At 45.4% G+C, this 21291-nt stretch overlaps 1 protein-coding gene across 1 annotated transcript in view; it reads left to right on the top strand.

Moving 5' to 3' along the window:
- Window positions 1-20256, top strand: part of SH2D2A (SH2 domain containing 2A) — a 40306-nt gene extending 20050 nt beyond the window's left edge. Inside the window, exons 4-8 of the mRNA XM_089654810.1 lie at window positions 8619-8708; window positions 11443-11608; window positions 13575-13748; window positions 14236-14778; window positions 17405-20256. Coding sequence (XP_089510936.1) covers window positions 8619-8708; window positions 11443-11608; window positions 13575-13748; window positions 14236-14778; window positions 17405-17581 — 1150 coding nt within the window. The 3' untranslated portion in view covers window positions 17582-20256. The remainder of the gene's footprint in view (window positions 1-8618; window positions 8709-11442; window positions 11609-13574; window positions 13749-14235; window positions 14779-17404) is intronic.
- Window positions 20257-21291: the final 1035 nt, after the last annotated feature.

Below are 21291 nucleotides of genomic sequence, written 5' to 3'. Positions count from 1 at the left end.
CCTTTACACACACATCAACTTTAATGGCATCCCAGTCTTAGTCCGTAGGGTTCAATATTGAGCTTCAACTCTTCTGGGAAGGCCGTCCACAAGGTTTAGGAGGGTGTCTATGGGAAGGTTGGACCATTCTTCCAGAAGCACATTTGTCAGGTCAGGCACTGATGTCAGGGGAGGAGGCCTGGCTCACAGCCTCCGCTCTCTTTCATCCCAAAGGTGTTCTGTGGGGTTGAGGTCAGGACTCTGTGCAGGACAGTCAAGTTCCTCCACCCCAAACTGGCTCCTCCATGTCTTCATGGACCTTGCTTTGTGCACTGGTGCGCAGTCATGTTGGAACAGGAAGGGGCCATCCCCAAACTCTTCCCACAAAGTTGGGAGCAGGAAATTGTCCAAAATGTCTTGATATTTTGATGCCTTAAGAGTTCCCTTCACTGGAACTATGGAGCCAAGTCCAACCCCTGAAAAACAACCCCACACCATAAGCCCTCCTCCACCAAAATTTACACTTCACACAGTGAAGTCAGGCAAGTACCATTCTCCTGTCAACCGCCAAATCCAGACACGTCCATCGGATTGCCAGACAGAGAAGCATGACTGGTCACTCCAGAGAACAATTCTCCACTGCTCTAGAGTCTTTATGGACCTTGCTTTGTGCACTGGTGGGCAGTCATGTTGGAACAGGAAGGGGCCATCCCCAAACTCTTCCCACAAAGTTGTCCAAAATTTCTTGGTATGCTGACACCTTAAGAGTTCCCTTCACTGGAACTAGGGGGCAAAGCCCAACCCCTGAAAAAACGACTTCACACCATAATCCCCCCTCCACCAAACTTTACATATGGCACAATGCAGAAAGGCAAGTACCATTCGCCTGGCAACCGCTAAACCCAGACACGTCCATCAGATTTCCAGACATGCATGATTCATCACTCCAGAGAACATGTCTCCACTAGTCTAGAGTCCAGTGGCAGCGTGCTTTACACCACGGCATCCGACGCTTTGCATTGCATTTGGTGATGCAAGGCTTGGATGCAGCTGCTTGGCCATGGAAACCCATTCCATGAACCCCTCTACGCACTGTGGTTGGGCTCATCTGAAGGACACACCAAGTTTGGAGGTCTTTAGCTATTGACAGTTGGCACTGTGTGTTTCAGCATACGCTGCCCCCGTTCTTTCATTTTACATGGCCTATCACTTTAATGTTGAGTTGCTGTTGTTCCCAGTTGCTTCCACTTTGTTATAATCCCACTAACAGTTGAGCGTGGAATATTTAGTAGCCAGGAAATGTCACGGATGGACTTATTGCACAGGTGACCACCTATCACGGGACCACGCTTGGAGTCACTGAGCTCCTGAGAGCGACCCATTCTTTCACCAATGTTTGTAGAAGCAGTCTGCATGCCTAGGGGATGGATTGTATACACCTGTGTCCATGAAGGTGATTGGAACACCTGAATCACATGATTTGGGGGCCGGTCCAATACTTTGGCCAATACAGTGTATGTCAGAATAAAGAGCACCACTGGTAGGTAATTAAAAGTAAGTATTTTACTATATGAAGTGGATACTGCCTGTAAAGTTCTCTTTGTCTGGAAAAGTAAAACTGGGACAACAGAAGACAGGTCGTCTGACCACACTGCTCGGCAGCCACAGGACAGATCAGAATGAGATCAAGTGCTGCACGTACGCTGCTCACAAGTAGAGGCATACTTAGTGATGGCTGAATGACAGTGCTCATCCCCAGCAGCAGGCCCACTATAGAGATGAGCCTGTAACTAAGCACAGCAGTTAAAGGCTGCACTCATAACAAGCCACTAGTAAAAGATCAGTCATTGCTGCAGGGCTGTGTGATCTATCTGCCGGCTACTAATAAATATCCGCTGTGTGATATATTACTGCTTGTAAACATCCACTGCACCAGTAGTGAGATCACACAGCCCCGTAGTCCTGACCAGGGGCGGACTGACAACTCCTGGGTCCCCCGGGCAATAGGGGATCATGGGGCCCCTGTGTCCTTGCCCAAACTCAAAAAAGCCTATGAAAAAGGTACCAGGGGCATCTCATGGGGCCCCCTACTGACCCCGGGCCCTCGGACAGTGCCCGAGTTTCCAAATGGTCAGTCCGCCCCTGGTCCTGACTGATCTTTTACTTTTGTGAATGAAAAGTCAGCACTGGCAGGACTGTGCAATCTATCTGCCGGTGCAGTGGATGTTTACAAGCAGCTGGCAGATATTTCACACAGCTTTGCAGTGCTGACTGTTCTTTCACAATAGTAAATGATTGGTACACTGGTGGTGCCTAGGGTTGTGCTGCAACTCCCACCAAAAGAGCACCCATAAATTGGGCTTTAGCCTGGGGTGGAACTACAGCACAGCAGAATCAGAAATAAAAATTTTATTTAAATGCACAAGGGGCCACAGATTACAACAGGGCCAAGTACTACATGCACTTGTCCCATGGGGGGGGAGGGGGGGGGCGTTTGAAAAAAGATTTTTAAGTAGTGCTGATACTTCTTGTTTAACGGGTTCCACGCCGCCCTATAGCAGAAATACTGCTACAGGGTGGCACGGGTGCGCAAAATCACGTGTATATAAGTGATTTTGCAGTTTTGGGTAGGGGGTGTGCTGCCCGCTCCAACGTTCGCGGCCTCGGCTGTCAATCACTGGGTCCCGGCCGGTGATTTCTCGCTAGCACCCGGTGGTCACCAAGCATCTCCAACGGGGGAGACACCTGTGTATGAACAACAGATCTCTCCCCTGTCAGCTCATGCACACTGTTTTGTATGGCTCTGCATAGCAGAGCCATACAAATCAGTATGCTTACAGTGAAACACAGCCTCCTAGTAAAACAGCACACAGTTAACACTTTGATCACCCCACATGTTAACCCCTTCCTGCCCAGTGCCATTAGTACAGTGTCCGTGCTTTTTATTAGCACTGATCACTGTATTGGTGTCACTGGGGATGTCAGTGACACCAAGTCAGTTCCCCCCAGTGTCAGAATGCCCGCAGCAGTCCCGCAATAAGTCGCTGATCAGCTCCATTACTAGTAAGATATAAAAAAAAAAATCCCAGTATCTATACCGCCATTTGTAGATGATACAACTTTCACGTAAACCAATGAATTTACACGTATTGGGATTTTTTTTAGCAAAGACATGGAGCAGAATACATTTTGGTCTAAATTAGATTTTTTACATTTTTTTACTGGACATGTTTTATAGCAAAAAGTCAAAAATATTGTTTTTTTTTCTCAAAATTGCCGGTCTTTTTTTGTTTATACAAAACTGTATGCACTGCCCGAGGTCCCGGGGTCAGTAGGGGGCCCCATGAGATGGCCCTGGTACCTTTTTCATAGGCTTTTTTGAGTTTGGGCAAGGACACGGGGGCCCCATGATCCCCTATTGCCCGGGGGCCCCATGAGTTGTCAGTCAGCCCCTGCGTCCACCAGTAGCATTTCATCACCACGGCTAACATGAAGCACAGGGAGGAAATCACATACTGGTTCAGGCCATTTTTTTTGTCCCTGATTAAGCTACAAACTGGCACCCAAAAAAAGCTCCCAATTTGTTTGAATTCTGCCACCAGCGTATGACTGTTTCAGAGACGTTTTCTGTTCTCTCAGAAAAAAGGATACTGTTTTTTTTGGAAACGATGCCGGCATTATGCATGAGGTCAGTTTAGGGACAGATAGTGCAGAATTTGTCTTTAATTAGCAATCTGCAGTCTTTTGATTAGGGAAATGCTAGTCGAGTCATTTGCATGTGCTGGAGGTGGCTGATGGGCAGAGCTGAACATTTTGGTACATTTCAAAGCCTACAATAGAGAACTTGCAAGCTTCGACAGGATGTAACTGCGGTTTTTCAAGGGGTTTCTAAAAAGAGCGGTAGAGGCATAGAGATCTGGGACTCTGAGAACAGATTGTCAAGGAAGATAAATCTATTTTTGTGGCATCTCGAAAGTTGTGGTGAATGTAGAGCTGTAATCTCGTGAGGAAGAATCTAGTTATAGAAGCACCTCCATTGTACCCTCCATGTGAGAACAGGAAATGAAAGGTGTTATTGGTAGAATTTTATATATATATATATATATATTGCTTTTACTTGGGCGGGGGGGGGATGGTGCGCGTGCACTGGGAAATGCTGGATCTTGTACATGTAAGTGATCCGGTACAGCGGGGCAACCCAGCGGCAGTGAATAGACTGTGGGTAGTCCTTAAGCATATAATGTGAATTCAAAATGAATTTTAAATGTTTTCAGGTGATCCTACCATTGAGGTCTTATTGAGGCACTTCCTGTTATAGGGTGACAACACGCTGTCCTTGTCTCCTGATTGCAATCCTGCGTTGTCACCCTGTCACATAAGTTACCGATGAAGACTAAGAGGTGAATGTAGCCCTCTTAGTGCACTTGCAACAAAAACAATTGAGTACTGTCTGTGATATTTTTTTATACATTTGAGATGCCTTGTTGCAAGGTAGGACTGGAGGCATTTGACCTAGGAGGCAAACCCAACCGACTGGCCCTTTCAAGGAAATCATTGTGGACACCATTGAGATTCCTGAATTAATGCAAGGTAGGACTGGGGGCATTTGGCCTAGGAGGCAAACCCAACCAACTGGCCCTTTCAAGGAATTTATTGTGGACACCATTGCGTTTCCTGAATTAATGCAAGGTAGAACTCAGGGCATTTGACCTAGAAGACAAACCCAACCAAGTGGCCTTCAAGGAAATCATTGTGGACACCATTGAGATTCCTGAATTAATGCAAGGTAGAACTGGGGGCATTTGGCCTAGGAGGCAAACCCAACCAACTGGCCCTTGGAAGGAAATCATTGTGGACACCATTGAGATTCCTGCTTTAATGCAAGGTAGACCTCGGGGCATTTGACCTAGGAGGCAAACCCAATCAACTGGCCCTTTCAAGGAAATCATTGTGGACACCATTGAGTTTCCTCAATTAATGCAAGGTAGAACTGGGGGGTATTTGGCCTAGGAGGCAAACCCAACCAACTGGCCCTTTCAAGGAAATCATTGTGGACACCATTGAGTTTCCTGCATTAATGCAAGGCAGGACTGGGGGCATTTGGCCTAGGAGGCAAACCCAACCAATTGGCCCTCTCAAGGAAATCATTGTGGACACCATTGAGTTTCCTGCATTAATGCAAGGTAGGACTGGGGGCATTTGACCTAGTAGGCAAACCCAATCAACTGGCCCTTTCAAGGAAATCATTGTGGACACCATTGTGTTTCCTGAATTAATGCAAGGTGGAACTGGGGGGCATTTGGCCTAGGAGACAAACCCAACCAACTGGCCCTTTCAAGGAAATCATTGTGGACACCATTGAGTTTCCTGCATTAATGCAAGGCAGGACTGGGGGCATTTGGCCTAGGAGGCAAACCCAACTAATTGGCCCTCTCAAGGAAATCATTGTGGACACCATTGAGTTTCCTGCATTAATGCAAGGTAGGATTGGGGGCATTTGGCCTAGGAGGCAAACCCAACCAATTGGCCCTCTCAAGGAAATCATTGTGGACACCATTGAGTTTCCTGAATTAATGCAAGGTGGGACTGGGGGCATTTGGCCTAGGAGGCAAACCCAACCAATTGGCCCTCTCAAGGAAATCATTGTGGACACCATGGAGTTTCCTGAATTAATGCAAGGTAGGACTGGGGGCATTTGACCTAGGAGGCAAACCCAACCAACTGGCCCTTTCAAGGAAATCATTGTGGACACCATTGAGATTCCTGAATTAATGCAAGGTAGGACTGGAGGCATTTGGCTTAGGAGGCAAACCCAACCAATTGGCCCTCTGAAGGAAATCATTGTGGACACCATTGAGTTTCCTGAATTAATGCAAGGTAGAACTGGGGGCATTTGACCTAGAAATAAAACTCAACCAACTTGCCCTGTCAGTGAAATAAAAATATATGCATTTGAGCAGCCTTGGACAGGCAAGGGCTGGGGACATTTGGCCTGGGAGGCAAACCCTACCAACTGGTCCTTTCATGGTAGGGACAAAGCATGCAAATCTTGCTGTGGTACCCCAATAATTATTGTTCGGCTTCGTTTAATAGGGAAGCGCAGCACATTTCACCAGTTTACATTCTTCCAGCATTGACCTACTTTGAAGCTTTTGTCATTCGGTCACATAACACTTCAAAGCCACAAAAGGAAGTCGATGTGTGGAAAGTTCACAGCTCTGAACAGGGAGCTGACAAATATATAACGTCCAATATCTGTGCCAACTGCAGGTCCCGCTCTGACTGACTTCTGAACGGTATCTTTCCCGCAGAGGACCACAACTTAAATGACCTTTGTGTTATGGTGCTGGAGGTGAATTTTAAATCACAAAAAGAGAGATTGGAGTGGGGAATGCAAATTCATAGAACAACTGAGGTCTCTGGAACAAGGCCTAAAGAGTGAAACAAAAATTGTGTGTGCCATTATGACTTCCAGGGCCTGGACAAGGGGTGGGCAGAAGGGGCGACTGCCCTGGGTGCTGGTGTCATGTGAGGTGGAGGGGGGCACCAAAGAGAGTTCCTGATGCTACAAGCTGACAGGAGTTGTGACAGCAGCATCACTACTCCTGTCAGCTCAGCGTGGGTTGTGACAAGCCAAATCTTTGGAGGAGGAGAGAGACAGGAGTAGGTGTGGGCTTTGCTTTCTCTACCCCCTCTAACGCAACTTCTGCCGCTGCATCGCTCCTGGACTGGAACTCATGTTATGGGAGGGGGAATTCAATGGGGATTTCTACTGGGAGGAGGGAGATTTTTTGTTTGGGGAGAATTATGGCTTGCAAAGGGAATTTATGCTTAGGGGGTAAATGTGCAGGTTAGTGCTTGATTTTTTTGGGGGGGAAGGGGGAATTTTGCTGACACAATGTTCATACATCTTGGAGGGGCGCAGTTTGTCATGTTTGCCCTGGGCGCTAGATGTCCTTGTCCTGTCACTGATCACTTCTATCTACAGGTGCCCCAAGGGCTGCACAGTGTTTGTCAAAGAGGCCAAATGTTGCCTATGGGCCTCACATTGGGCACCAGGATTCAAAAGTTTAACAATGTTCCCAGCATGACGTGACATTTGGGCATAAAAAAAAATCTGATCAGACTGAAAAATCAGTCTATCATAAAAGGAATCCAAGATCTAATCAAATATATGACTCTGGAAATAAAACAAATGTGAAAGAATTTAACATACTGTACTGTATGTGCATTATTGTATTTCATACTCCAGTAATGTCTGCTCTTTTTTGCACATACACTATTGTCAAAAGTATTGGTACACCTCTCTAAATCATGTGATTCAGGTGTTCCAATCCCCTCCATGGACACAGGTGTATACAATCAAGCCCCTAGGCATGCAGACTGCTTCTACAAACATTGGTGAAAGAATGGGTCGCTCTCAGGAGCTCAGTGACTCCAAGCGTGGTCCCGTGATAGGTTGTCACCTGGGCAATAAGTCCATCCGTGACATTTCCTGGCTACTAAATATTCCACGCTCAACTGTTAGTGGGATTATAACAAAGTGGAAGCAACTGGGAACAACAGCAACTCAGCCACCAAGTGGTTGACCACGTAAAATGACTGAGCGGGGTCAGCGAATGCTGAAGCGCACAGTGCGCAGAAGTCGCCAACTTTCTGTAGAGTCAATAGCTAAAGACCTCCAAACTTGGTGTGGCCTTCAGATTAGCACAACAGCAGTCTGTAGAGAGCTTCATGGAATGGGTTTCCATAGCCAAGCAGCTGCACCCAAGCCTTACATCACCAAGTGAAATGTGAAGCGTTGGATGCCGTGGTGTAAAGCATGCCGCCACTGGACTCAAGAGCAGTGGAGAATTGTTCTCTGGAGTGACCAATCATGCTTCTCTGTCTGGCAATCCAATGGACGTGTCTGGATGGAGAATGGTACTTGCCTGACTTCAGTGTGTGAAGTGTAAATTTTGGTGGAGGGGGGATTATGGTGTGGGGTTGTTTTTCAGGGGTTGGACTTGGCCCCCTAGTTCTAGTGAAGGGAACTCTTAAGGCATCAAAATATCAAGACATTTTGGACAATTTCCTGCTCCCAACTTTGTGGGAAGAGTTTGGGGATGGCCCCTTCCTGTTCCAACATGACTGCACACCAGTGCACAAAGTAAGGTCCATAAAGACATGGAAAAGCCAGTTTGGGGTGGAGGAACTTGACTGGCCTGCACAGAGTCCTGACCTCAACCCCATAGAACACCTTTGGGATGAATTAGAGTGGAGACTGTGATCCAGGCCTCCTCCCCCAACATCAGTGCCTGACCTCACAAATGTGCTTCTGGAAGAATGGTCCAACCTTCCCATAGACACCCTCCTAAACCTTGTAGACGGCCTTCCCAGAAGAGATGAAGCTGTTATAGCTGCAAAGGGCGGGGCCAACTCAATATTGAACTCTACGGACTATCACTGGGAGGCCATTAAAGTTCATGTGCATGGAAAGGCCGGCCGACCAATACTTTTGGCAATATAATATACATCCCCTGCTTAGTTGTGCACTGAATTGATGTATAAAGATATGAATACTTTCTCATCTGCGATTATTTAGTAATAATATGTATATCTCTGAAAGTCACGTTATGCCATATCTGTCTCTATCACAGCCAAGTGGAGGACATGCTGCAGGACAAGCCGCCGGGAATATTCCTGGTCCGCTTCTGCGAGAGTCGTGTTGGATTTGTCCTTTCTTACAGGTAAGTAACTTGCTTTAGAACAATGACAATTGGGATCTGATTTGTGAACTTCCACCTATTGCTAAAATTCACATTGTACATCAACGTAAAGGGAAAACGTTGACGTGATTAAAATCATATTATCGTTTTCAGTGAAAAAAAAAGAAGTACCAATTGTTTGCTGAAGATACAAGAATGTTTTTGGTCATCAGGAGCAATGTGAGCATTTCATGTCATTAGAAATTACAGAAAATCTGTTTTTGGTCAGACAAATCCCGTCTGGAAGTCTTGTAGTTCATTCTTAAAACATGATTTTATTGGCATGACCTGTAGTACTCCTGAGATTATGCTACTTACAGTTGCAAGAAAAAGTATGTGAACCCCTTGGGATTATGTGGAGTTTTGCATGAATTGGGCATAAAATGTGCTTCTTGAAACCAGTAAACCCAAAACAGGTGTGTGTTTTTTAAGGGCAGGACCGCTGTCAGCAACACATCCAATATCATCACACTGATTGGAGTCAAGGTTGGCTCACTCCTGGCTCCAATTAGCTCTGGGAGAAGTCATTAAGCTAGGGCCTCACATACTTTTTCCTCCCTGCACTGTGAATGTTTACATGTTATGTGCAATTAAACCATAGCAACATCTAATGTTTGTGTAGTATTATGTTCAGCAGACTGTGTTCTTCTATTGTTGTGACTTAGATGACATTCAGAGCACATTTTATGCCCAACTCATGCAAAACTCCACGTAATCTCAAGGGGTTCACATACTTTTTCTTGCAACTGTACATGGCTACCACGGTCTCTTCAAGCCCTGCTTCATAAAGAGTCATGATTGATACACCTTGTGGTCTCAGGGTTTTATTGTTGTCCACTAGGACACTAGAACAGTTGTCCCTGAGACCGTACTCCAACTTCTTTTCCTTATCTCCCCTCTCAACACCTCTCCCCCTCCACGTACTTTTTTTTTCTTTTTATAAAAGTTGAAAAACAAGTCCTATCGGCACATGCACCCTTGGTCCGGGGGTCTTTTTCCATGGGAGCTATACCTACGTGTGGAAATCATAGGGGTCAGTTGTTGGTCCCTCTTTGAGGGCACTTCAGTTTTACAGCGTGTAGAGCTCTATTCCTGCTCCAAGTACTATGTACAATTGTAAATTCCAAGTATGTTATATCCTTTCCTCTTCCTGGTCCTGAGACTTTGATGTATGTGGTTCTGATCCGGAACCGTAAGGCTACGTTCACACTAGCGTTGTGTGCAGGCGGCAGAGGCGCGTTTGGGAAGCGTTTTTACCGCTTCCCAAACGCCTCGGACAATTCTGCACATTGCAGCACATGGTGCTGTTCTAACGGGAGCATTAGCGTTGCGTCCGGCAAAACGGACGCCTCTGGTCGAGTCAGGAGGCGTTGAAGCCTCCTATTCTAGTCTATGGTGCCGCTCTGCAAATGCCTGGCTGGCGTTTGCGGTGTGGTTGCGACGCGTTTGTGGAGCGGTAACACCATTCAAACTTCATTATAGGCGTTTGTAGGGTGTTTTTAACGCTCGGCAAATGCCTAGCAAGCCGCTAAACCGCGCATGCGGCATTTGCCGAGCGTTAAAAAACGCTCCGCAAACGCTGCTCCAACGCTTACCAAATGCTATAGGGGCGTTTGGCAAGCGTTGGTAAAACAGTCAAGTGTGAACGAGCCCTAAGTGTTCTATCTGTATCTTAATATTGGTGGTGTCTTTGACTTGTATGCTATGGAAAAGGACACAATAAAAAAAAAAATATTATATATATATATATATATATATTTATGGCTTTTTTTCTCAGACAATAGGTGCAGGAACTTTCCCTTTCCAAGTCACCCCTTGTCTCCGCCCCCTACCCACCTCCGAGCACTGTTTCTTGGTTCCACCCCCCCCAGTACCACCCTTTTAGACAATACAGAACCAAGTATCATTTTATGGTGTTATGGAATTTGTTAATGATAACAAGAAAAGTAGTAAAATAGATCCCCTGCAGCCAGCAACAATAGACCCCTCAGCAACAATAGATCCCCCTAGTAACAACGGTTCTCCCCTCAGCCAGCATCAATAGACAACCCAACAATCAGCAATAATAGACCCCTCTCTCAACAGTAGATCCATCCCATCAACAATTTACCCCCCAGCAACAATAGATCCCACACCAGCATTAATAGACCTCTCCAGCATAAAAAATCTCCCCCACAACAATAGATCCCCAACAGCCAGTATAATTAGACCCTCCAGCACACCCCAACATTTCTTGCTATTACATATAGTCAGTGTTGGAGGTAACGGAACTGCGTTCCCACTGAAAGGACGCCGTATGTACAGTGCGTATATATATATATATATATATATATAAAGAGGATCAACAAGGCACAATCAGGAGGCACAGCCTGCTAATGTAATGATCAAGTATGACTGAAGCAAAGGTATTTAAAGGCAAACCCTCTCTTTATAGGGAACCTGTCATGTCATTTCTTGCACAGGTCCCCATCCAGTGCTGTAGGCTACCACTGACCAACTCTTGGAAACAGCGCTTGTCTGTGGGTAGAACAGTTTGCTGTGCAGCAGAGCAGAGTTATGTCCTGCCAAAAAATGAGCACCTTTCTCTAAATCAGGCATTGGTGTCTATCAGAGCTGGAAAGGAGCCTTGATTGTGATACATATCAAGTATCCAGACAGGTATATACTAGAGAACAACACAGACACTTTCTAAATTCAGTTTCCTCCTTTGTTTAAGGGGTGCCGAGCGCTGTCGTCATTTTGTGCTGAATCAGCGAGATGATGAGATGTATGTGATTGAGGGGGAGACCAGTGTCCACCCTCAGCTAGAAGACCTGATCAACTATTACTGCACGCACCCTGTGGAACCCTACAAAGAACTGCTAACCACACCCTGTTCCAAGGTGAGCATGGGATCCTTATGCAGATAATTGCCCTGGCAGAGTCTTAAAGGGAATAAGTGAAGAGCTGATGGTGGACCAAGGAGAGAGGAAGCAGAGTGATAGCTGATTGTAGTCCAAAGACAAAGGAGGCTGCGTGAGATCTGATTGTAGACCAAGGAAAGAAGAGATAGAGTGAGAGCTTTTTGTAGGCCAAAGATAGAGAAGGAAGAGTGAGAGCTGATTGTACACCATGGATTAAAAAGGTAGAGTGAGAGCTGATTGTAGGCCAAGGGTAGAGGAGGCATGGTGAGAGTTGATTGTAGACCAAGGATGGAGGAGGCAGAGTGAGAGTTGATTGTAGACCAAGCAGGAAGAGTGAGAGCCAACTGTAGACCAAGGATAGAGGAAGCTGCATGTAAAGCTGATTGTAGACCAAGGATAGAGGAGGTAGAGTGAGAGATGATTGTAGACCAAGGATAGGAGAGGCAGAGTGAGAGATGATTGTAGGCTAAGGATAGAGGAGGTGGAGTGAGTGCTGATTGTAGGCCAAGGATAGAGGAGGTAGAGTAAATGCTGATTGTAGACCAAATATAGAAAAGGAAGAATGAGAGCTGATTGTATAGGCAATGCATAACACAGGGAGAATAGGAGCCAACTATATACGAAGGAGTAGACCAACGATAGAGGCGGTAGAGATTATTTTAGGCCAAGGATAGAGGAGGCAGAGTGAGAGCTGATTGTAGACCAAGGATAGTGGAGGTAGAGTGAGAGCTGATTGTAGACCAAGGATAGTAGAGGTAGAGTGAGAGATGATTGTAGGCCAGGGATAGAGCAGGGAGAGTGAGAGCCAACTGTAGTCCAAGGATAGAGGAAGCTGAGTGAAAGCTGATTGTAGACCAAAGATGGAGGAGGCAGAGTGAGAGTTGATTGTAGACCAAGCAGGAAGGGTGAGAGCCAACTGTAGACCAAGGATAGAGGAAGCTGCATGTAAGCTGATTGTAGACCAAGGATAGAGGAGGTAGAGTGAGAGATGATTGTAGACCAAGGATAGGGGAGGTAGAGTGAGAGATGATTGTAGGCCAGGGATAGAGGAGGTGGAGTGAATGCTGATTGTAGGCCAAGGATAGAGGAGGTAGAGTGAATGCTGATTGTAGGCCAAGGATAGAGGAGGTAGAGTGAATGCTGATTGTAGACCAAATATAGAAAAGGAAGAATGAGAGCTGATAGTATAGACAAAGCATAACACAGGGAGAATAGGAGCCAACTATATATGAAGGAGTAGACCAACGATAGAGGAGGTAGAGATGATTTTAGGCCAAGATTAGAGGAGGCAGAGTGAGAGCTGATTGTAGACCAAGGATAGTGGAGGTAGAGTGAGAGATGATTGTAGACCAAGGATAGTGGAGGTAGAGTGAGAGATGATTGTAGGCCTGGGATAGAGGAGGTGGAGTGAATGCTGATTGTAGGCCAAGGATAGAGGAGGTAGAGTGAATGCTGATTGTAGGCCAAGGATAGAGGAGGTAGAGTGAATGCTGACTGTAGACCAAATATAGAAAAGGAAGAATGAGAGCTGATTGTATAGGCAAAGCATAACACAGGGAGAATAGGAGCCAACTATATACAAAGGAGTAGACCAACGATAGAGGCGGTGGAGATGATTTTAGGCCAAGGATAGAGGAGGCAGAGTGAGAGCTGATTGTAGACCAAGGATAGGGGAGGTAGAATGAGAGATGATTGTAGGCCAGGGATAGAGCAGGGAGAGTGAGAGCCAACTGTAGTCCAAGGAAAGAGGAAGCTGAGTGAAAGCTGATTGTAGACCAAGGATAGGGAGGATGCAGAGTGAGAACTGAATGTAAGCCAAGGATAGATGATGCACAGACAGAATTGCTTGTAGATCAAGTATAGAGGAGGCAGAGAAAGATTAATTCCCTGTAAAAAGCTGTACTATATTGGATAACATCCAGGATTTCTTTTTAATAACCCTTAGAACCCAAGAAAGCCAGACTCTCCAGGCACATCAAGAAGCTCTCCCAATTCACCCACGGCTGGTCCGATGTACGGGAGGATCACCAAACCAAGCAGAGAGACACTGGATGCTGGTACTGCTTTGGCCACATCACCCAAAGACAAAATCAGGCAGTTGGTAAATGGCAAATTACAGGTATGGCTTGTAACAGTTTAGCCAGAGTTGAAAATACTCCTTAACCTTGTTTAGACTACAAGAGATCCAAATCAATCTTGCTGTTTATTTCCAATACTGGCAAAACATGCAATATTTTCAATAAGTCTTGGCTACATCAAGATATGAGAACCTTAATATAAACTCTTAGATGAGTTGCACTTGCAATCACTACATGCAACTTTTACAGGAGATAAAGTAAAAATGACCCCAATGGAGAACATTTATCAGTGCAATAGCATCTCAAATTAGCCGTTTGCAATTTACATGTACAGGTAAATATGTACAAAATGAATGGCATTTAGCTTGATAAAGTATTGACAATCATGAATAACTGTCTTTTTAAATAAAATCAGTAAACTAGCCATTCGTTCAGAAAAGTTGTAGACCCCAGTCGTAGATAAAGCAGATTATATTTGATATAATGTGCATCAACCCATCTAGTGAATATATTTTCATTTTTCCTTAGGCTGAACATCAGTCCTCTATACTAGGAAGGAAACATCCAGGATTTCCTGAACCAAACTTTACCCCAAGTCAAGAAGATGCAGAAGATCCAATAGTGGACTACACACCATTCAGCAAGCTCTCAGAAAGCCCTGAAGGAGCTGATAGCAAAGAGAATCCTGCGAGAGGTTCTACCTATGCCTCAGTAGATGAACTCCAAACATACACGAAGCCTGCCAAGTGGGCCACACCTGCAGGGAGTAACAGTGATAATGGACATGAACCCATAGCCTTTTATGCTATGGGTCGCGGGTCGTGCCGAGGCAATCTGGATAATGTATATAGTGAGGTGGATGTGCATTCCATGCCATCTTGTGGATCCAAAGCAGCCAAGAGCACCCATACCAGCTTCTCCACCCTTCCTACTGGCATCAACAAAACTTCACATGCTCAGAAGCCTTCAGCTTTCCATTCTTCATTCCGTTCCAACAAGATGTCAGGTTTCCCACAAGAACACATACCCATTGCACAAGGAAAACCTTCCAAACAGGCCTCCAAGCTAAAGGTAAGAGGTGTACGGGACTTGTCCGGTTTATATTGTCCTCTGTGTCTCCCTGGGGAGATTTTCCCCACTTCCTGTTAGAACAGGAGGATATGATGGCAAATTTCTCCACATTTTAGTAGAGTGAGAAAAGGGTTAGAACTTCTGGCAATGTTTTATTGTTGTCTTCATGTCTTGGTGACAACCCTGGGGGGCCTTGAGGTTTCTTCAGGGGTGCCTTGGCAAAATATATAAAAATTGCCTAAAACATGTATGCAAGTCAGCCTACCTTTTAATTACACAAAGCCACAGGTTTTCAATGAGCACCACTACAACCTTCTAGCTGCCGGCGTTGTGACAACCTATGACATCATCAGTTGATAAGGATGATGTTGGTTGCCTTCACAACATCCTTGTTTGACCCTCCCCTGCCCTTCTCCATTAGAGCTGGGGTCACATTAGGTCAGTGATGGAGAAAAACTGAGGGAGAAGAGAAACAATGGAATACTAGTCAGTACCAGTGTGTAAATGTGTATTTGCTTTGGAAGAATAAATCACCTCTAACGTTGGGTGTCCTACATGTGTGGATGTTGCTGCATTATTTAAAACTTTTAGAATAGTTTTTTACATTTCAGAATGGGGTGCCTCAAGACTGTCCATAATTTTAAAGGGTGCCCTGACTGAAAAAAAGGTTGAGAAACACTGTTATAGAAACAGGAAGTAAAGGGAATTTGTCAAGGTCCTACCTTTCCTCAGAGCTTGTGCATCGCATGTGCTGGTGTCCATCTTGGTGTCAGGGCAGGGCTGTGGAACGGACAGGTAGGCCTAGTGGCAGGGTAAGGCACTGGCTGACGACAACCACCACCAACAGACCGAAGTCCCTCAGGGCGCGGAGTCTAAGTCCCAGGCTGCCCTTCACCAGGGCCCCTGATGGTGGGGATGGACTTGACGCAGCCAGGAACCAGGTCGCGGCCCCCGAGACACCCCGGCTGCGGTAATGGCCGCCGCCAATGGCGTGTAGCTGGTGAGAATGACAATAGCGTAGTCAGGCAAGCCGAGTCGACAACAACGGGACAAAACAGTACAGGACAGTAGACAGAGAATCACAGGTCACGGGCCGGGTTCAGCAACGGAAGGTCAGATCGAAGGAAAACACAGAGAATGGTCTTAATCACAAGCCGAGTCAGAATACCAGAAGAGTCACGAGCATATACACAGAGCTGTAGCAAGACAAAGACACAAGACACAAGTGCAAAGAGCATGTGCGGATCACAGGCTTATATGTACTCAGCCACACCCCTCTGGGGGATGGACCTCAGAGACCTGAAGGCATAAAAGCTTCCCACCATGCTCAGCAGAAATCCAAGATGGATGCCAGCACATGGAGTAACATAACCTCTGGGAAAAGGTAGGACCTTGACACTTGGGTTTCTGCAATGCATGGTGGGAACCTTTATGCCTTCAGGCTTCTGCGGCTCCTCCTCAGAAGGGTGTGGTTCATCACATTTAAGCCTGCTGTCTGCAAATACTCTCTGCATTCATGTCTTGTGTGTTAGTGTTGCTATAGCTCTGTTTATACTCTCATAACTCTCCTGGAATCTGACTCGGCTTTTGACTAGACCATTCTCTGTGTTTTCCTTTGATCTGACCTCCCGTTGCTGAACCCGGCCTATGACCTGTTATTCTTGTCTACTGTTCTGTACCGTTTGTCCCGTTGTTGTTGACCCGGCCTGCCCGACTACGCTATTGTTTGATCTGGTTCCTACCAGCTACACGCCATTGGCAGCGGCCATTACCGCAGCTGGGGTGTCTCGGGGGCCGCGACCTGGTTCCTGGCTGCGTCAAGTCCATCCCCACCACCAGGGGCCCTGGTGAAGGGCAGCCTGGGACTTAGACTCCGCGCCCTGAGGGACTCCGGTCTGTGGGTAGTAGTTGTCGTCAGTCAGTGCGTGACCTTACCACTAGGCCCGCCTGTCCGTTCCACAGCTCCTTCCTTGACAGAATTGTCCTCAATAGTGTAATTTACAGAAATTGCATCTCTTTCCCACTCAGTGCAAAACAAAATTGTCTGGAGTTAAGCTTTCAGGGAGTGAGAATGCTCCAGTCCCGTGACATTGCCTAGGCTGAGACAATGCCATTGGTCTGTTGCAGACAGGAGAAAACATTTCTGCAGTCTATTCATGACTCTGGATGATGCCTGAACAAAGATGGCTCTTTCCTTCTGGATAGAAAACTAGATATACACTGTTTCCCAGTGTCATTCAACCTGGTTGACTGAGGACATACTGTGAGTCATGGACATGTCCCTTTAGGGGGTGTCACCACAGCACCCTGCTCTCACAGTCTAATCATGCAGAAAGTGGCTCCAACATCAACACTCCAGAGCTTCTCTCTGCATTAATGAGGATGGCCACGTCTACAGAAGAAGGGGACCCAGCACATCACATAAGCAGCCTGTAGACATCTGGAAAAGGTAAGTACAAAGAATAAAAACATGTGGAGGGAGGGAACTTATAGGATGAAGTGGGCTTTTGGGGTGGACATGGGGACCCAGAGTTGGGCTTCAGGCATTCCCCACACTGCAAAACTGAAGAAAAAAAGGTTTTGGCTTGAGATATATTTTACTTACCTTTACTTCTGTATTTTGTAGACCAAACAGCAGATTCCTGTCCAGTTTGATGACTCATCCTATGGAAAGACCACCGTCCATCACAAAAATTCTTCACATCCTCCACTCCTGGATGAACAGGAGAATATCTACGAGAGGATCCCAGATGATTATCCCATCAAAGTGAAAAATATTCGGCCACCAAAGAAGGCCAGCTGATATAGGTGCTGCCTGATCTTCACAAAGTCAAATCAAATGGACTGATGGACTACCAAGGGTTACTTGGGCTGCATTAAAGTGACTGCAAACCTGATATGTAGCAAACAATAAAAGGCACTTTTGAGTTTGACCCAACAAGAACATGCAGGTCAATGTACCAGAACCTGGAAATGGTAATGCATGATAACATGCGCTATGTGGGTAGCAGTATGTGGACACCCGACTATCAAACCTACATGAGCTTTTTGGATATTCCATCCCAAAACCATGGACATTAAAATGGAGTTGGTCACCCTTTGAGGCTGTAACAACCTCTACTCTTCTGGGAAGACTTTCCACAGGATTTCAGAGTGTGTCATTGAGAATTTGTGCCCATTTGGCCACAGGAACATTTGTTAGGTCAGGTACTGATATTGGATGAGAAGACCTGGTCACTATTGGCATTCCCATTCATCTCAACGGCATTAGGTGGAGTTGAGATCAGAGCTCTGTGTAGGCCACTGGACATCAAAGCATGTCTTCATGGAGGTGATTTGGTGCACAGGGACATGATGGAACAAAAAAGGGTCATTCCTTTGGAAGGTTGGGAGAACACAATTGTCTAACTTGTCATTGTATGTTATAGTACCAACTGTACCCTTCACCTGTAACACCTGAAATCAATCATTTGGAGGGGGCTCCACATACAGTTGTGTTCAAAATAATAGCAGTGTGTTGAAAAAAGTGAATAAAGCTCAAAATCCTTCTAATAGCTTTTATTTCCATACACACAAATGCATTGGGAACACGACACATTCTATTCCAAATCAACACATGAAGAAAAATAGATCAAATTTGTGTTGTTCCTCTAAAAAAATTGAAGAAAAGTGAATATTAGACGGTTCAAAAAAATAGCAGTGTTTGTATTCTTCTTTACAAACTCAAACATTCACTATATAAACTGAGAAATGTTTGAAGATTTTGCTTTCCTTTGAATGACTTCATGAATATTTGGTTGTAGTCGCACTGTTTCTGAGAACTGCTGTACATCTGTGTTCATGGAGTCACCCAACTTCTGGCCCCTGTGATCAGGTATTCCAGCCCAGGATGATTGGACCACATTCCACAGTTCTTCTCTATTTTTTGGTTTTGCCTCAGAAACTGCATTTTTGATGTCACCCCACAAGTTTTCTATTGGATTAAGATCCGGGGCTTGGCCTGGCCACTCCATAATGTCCATCTTGTTGGTCTGGAACCAAGATGTCGCACGTTTACTGGTGTGTTTGGGGTCGTTGTCTTGTTGGAACACCCATTTCAAGGGCATTTCCTCCTCAGCATAAGGCAGCATGACCTCTTCAAGTATTCTGATGTATTCAAACTGATCCATGATCCCTGGTATGCGATAAATAGGCCCAACACCATAGTATGAGAAACATCCCCATATCATGATGCTTGCACCACCATGCTTCACTGTCTTCAGTGTACTGTGGCTTGAATTCAGTGTTTGGGGGTCATCTGACAAACTGTCTCCGGCCACTAGATCCAAAAAGAAAAATCTTACTTCCATCAGTCCACAAAATGTGGCGCCATTTCTCTTTAGGCCAGTCAATGTGCTCTTTGGCAAATTGTAACCTCTTCAGCACACATCTTTTTTCCAACAGTGGGACTTTGCGGGGACTTCTTGCAGATAGCTTGGCTTCACATAGGCGTCTTCTAATTGTAACAGTCCTCACAGGGAACTTTACACCTTCTTTCATCTTCCTGGAGCTGATTGTTGGCTGAGTCCGCGCCATTTTGGCTATTCTTCTATCCAGTCCAATGGTAGTTTTTTGCTTTCTTCCACATCTTTCAGGTTTTGGTTGCCATTTTAAAGCATTTGCGATCATTTTAGCTGAGCAGCCGATCATTTTCTGCACTTCTTTATATGTTTTCCCCTCTCCAATCAACTTTTTAATCAAGGTACGCTGTTCTTCTGAACAATGTCTGGAACGACCTATTTTCCTCAGAATTTCAGAGAGAAATGCACGGTAACCAGCATGTACACCATTTGCTGCCTTCCTTCCTTAAATAAGGGCAATAATTGCCACCTGTTTTTCAAAGAATGAATGACCTCACTAATAGAACTCCACACTGCTATTATTTTGAACATGCCCCTCAATGAGTGATTCAATGACACAGAATCCGCAGCATGCATGTCATGACTGTTGGGTCTGTTGGATTTCTATTACTCTACTACGCCTGCTAGGAAATTATTTGCCATGTAGAAATATCATTTCTACCAAAAACAGTGATTGATCCGGTTAGTGATGTCTGACTGCTATTATTTTGAACACAACTGTACCTTTGGTCACCTAGTGTTATTGATGCAAGAAGAGACAACCTTGTATGGAATCGAAGGTTCATGAACATGAAGTCTAATGGCTTACCACAAACTAGCGATATCACTGAGACAGAAAGTGATATTACACCCACCATTTTGTATGCCAAAAGACTGGAGATTGCTGCCTCAGTTCACCAGGAACAAGACACTTTATTGGCTCAGTAAGGAACTCTAAATACAAATTCTGTAGGGTTTCCATTGATATTTAAAGCCAATCACTAAAGGTTCATATTAGCTTTATTATGCGATAGTAAATAAAGTTTTTGACCTTTTTAAATCTGCAGCTTTCATTAAAAGAATACCTGGTGGCCCTGGATCTTTGTTTAGGTACTTTCTGTTGTGGGTTGACAATGGTCTCCCAATTGAGGTTCTGGTGTGGACTACTAGCAGCTGTGGTGACAGCATGCCCAACTTAGTATACAATTCGGGCATCTGCCTGGTTCCTGGATTTATGATCTCCAGCGCACATGTGCAGGAGTTACGGTATCTCAACCAGAACATTCAAGATGGCTGAAGATCCTGAACCTGGAAGAAGCCATGGATTAAAATGGAGAGGAGGTAAGTATACAGTCATGGCCAAGAATATTGACACCCCTGCATTTTTGTCAGATACTGCACCACTTCGCCCAGAAAACTGTTGTAATTACAAATGTTTAGGCATTCTCATGTTTATTTCTTTTGTTCGAATTGGTATGATACAAAAAGCCAAATCTGACACATTCCACCCAAAAATGAACTGGACAACACGATTGGCAGACTGCACAAGCACCTCCACAGAAAGCAGCTTTCTATGGGGGGACTGGCTAAAGAGGAGCCAGGAGGGCCAGCGGGGGATCCAAGAAGAGAACCATTGCACAGAGAAGGTAAGTACAACATATTTATTAATTTAATTTTAAAGAACAAAGCTTTAGAACCACTTAAAGCTCTAAGGTTCAGGGGTCTCCAAGATTTATAAACAAAGTTTGCTGTCCTTCAGGTTTTAAGGAAGCAGAAAATGTCCTGATATCAGTGTGAATAAACAAAGCCCCATCTTTGGTATTAGGGGGAGGAATACTGCCCCATCATTGGTGTCAGTGTAAGGAATAGTGCCCCATCATTGGTGTATGAGGAAAGGAATAGTGCCCCGTCATTGGTATCAGTGGAATAGTGCCCCATCATTGGTGTCAGTGGGAAGAATAGTGCTCCATCATTGGTATCAATGGGAGGAATATTGCCTCATCATTGGTGTTAGTAGGGGGAATAGTGCCCCATCATTGGTGTCAGTGGGAGGAATAGTACCCCATCAATGGTATCAGTGGGAGGAATAGTTCCCCATCATTGGTATCAGTGGGAAGAATAGTGCCCCACTGTT

This window comes from Staurois parvus, unplaced genomic scaffold, assembly GCF_062004578.1.
Source record: "Staurois parvus isolate SC_StPar_1 unplaced genomic scaffold, SC_StPar_1.0 ptg000800l, whole genome shotgun sequence".
Classification (NCBI taxonomy): Eukaryota; Metazoa; Chordata; class Amphibia; order Anura; family Ranidae; genus Staurois; species Staurois parvus.
Note: the sequence above shows the minus strand (reverse complement) of the source record. Positions and strands in the feature narration are given on the sequence as shown.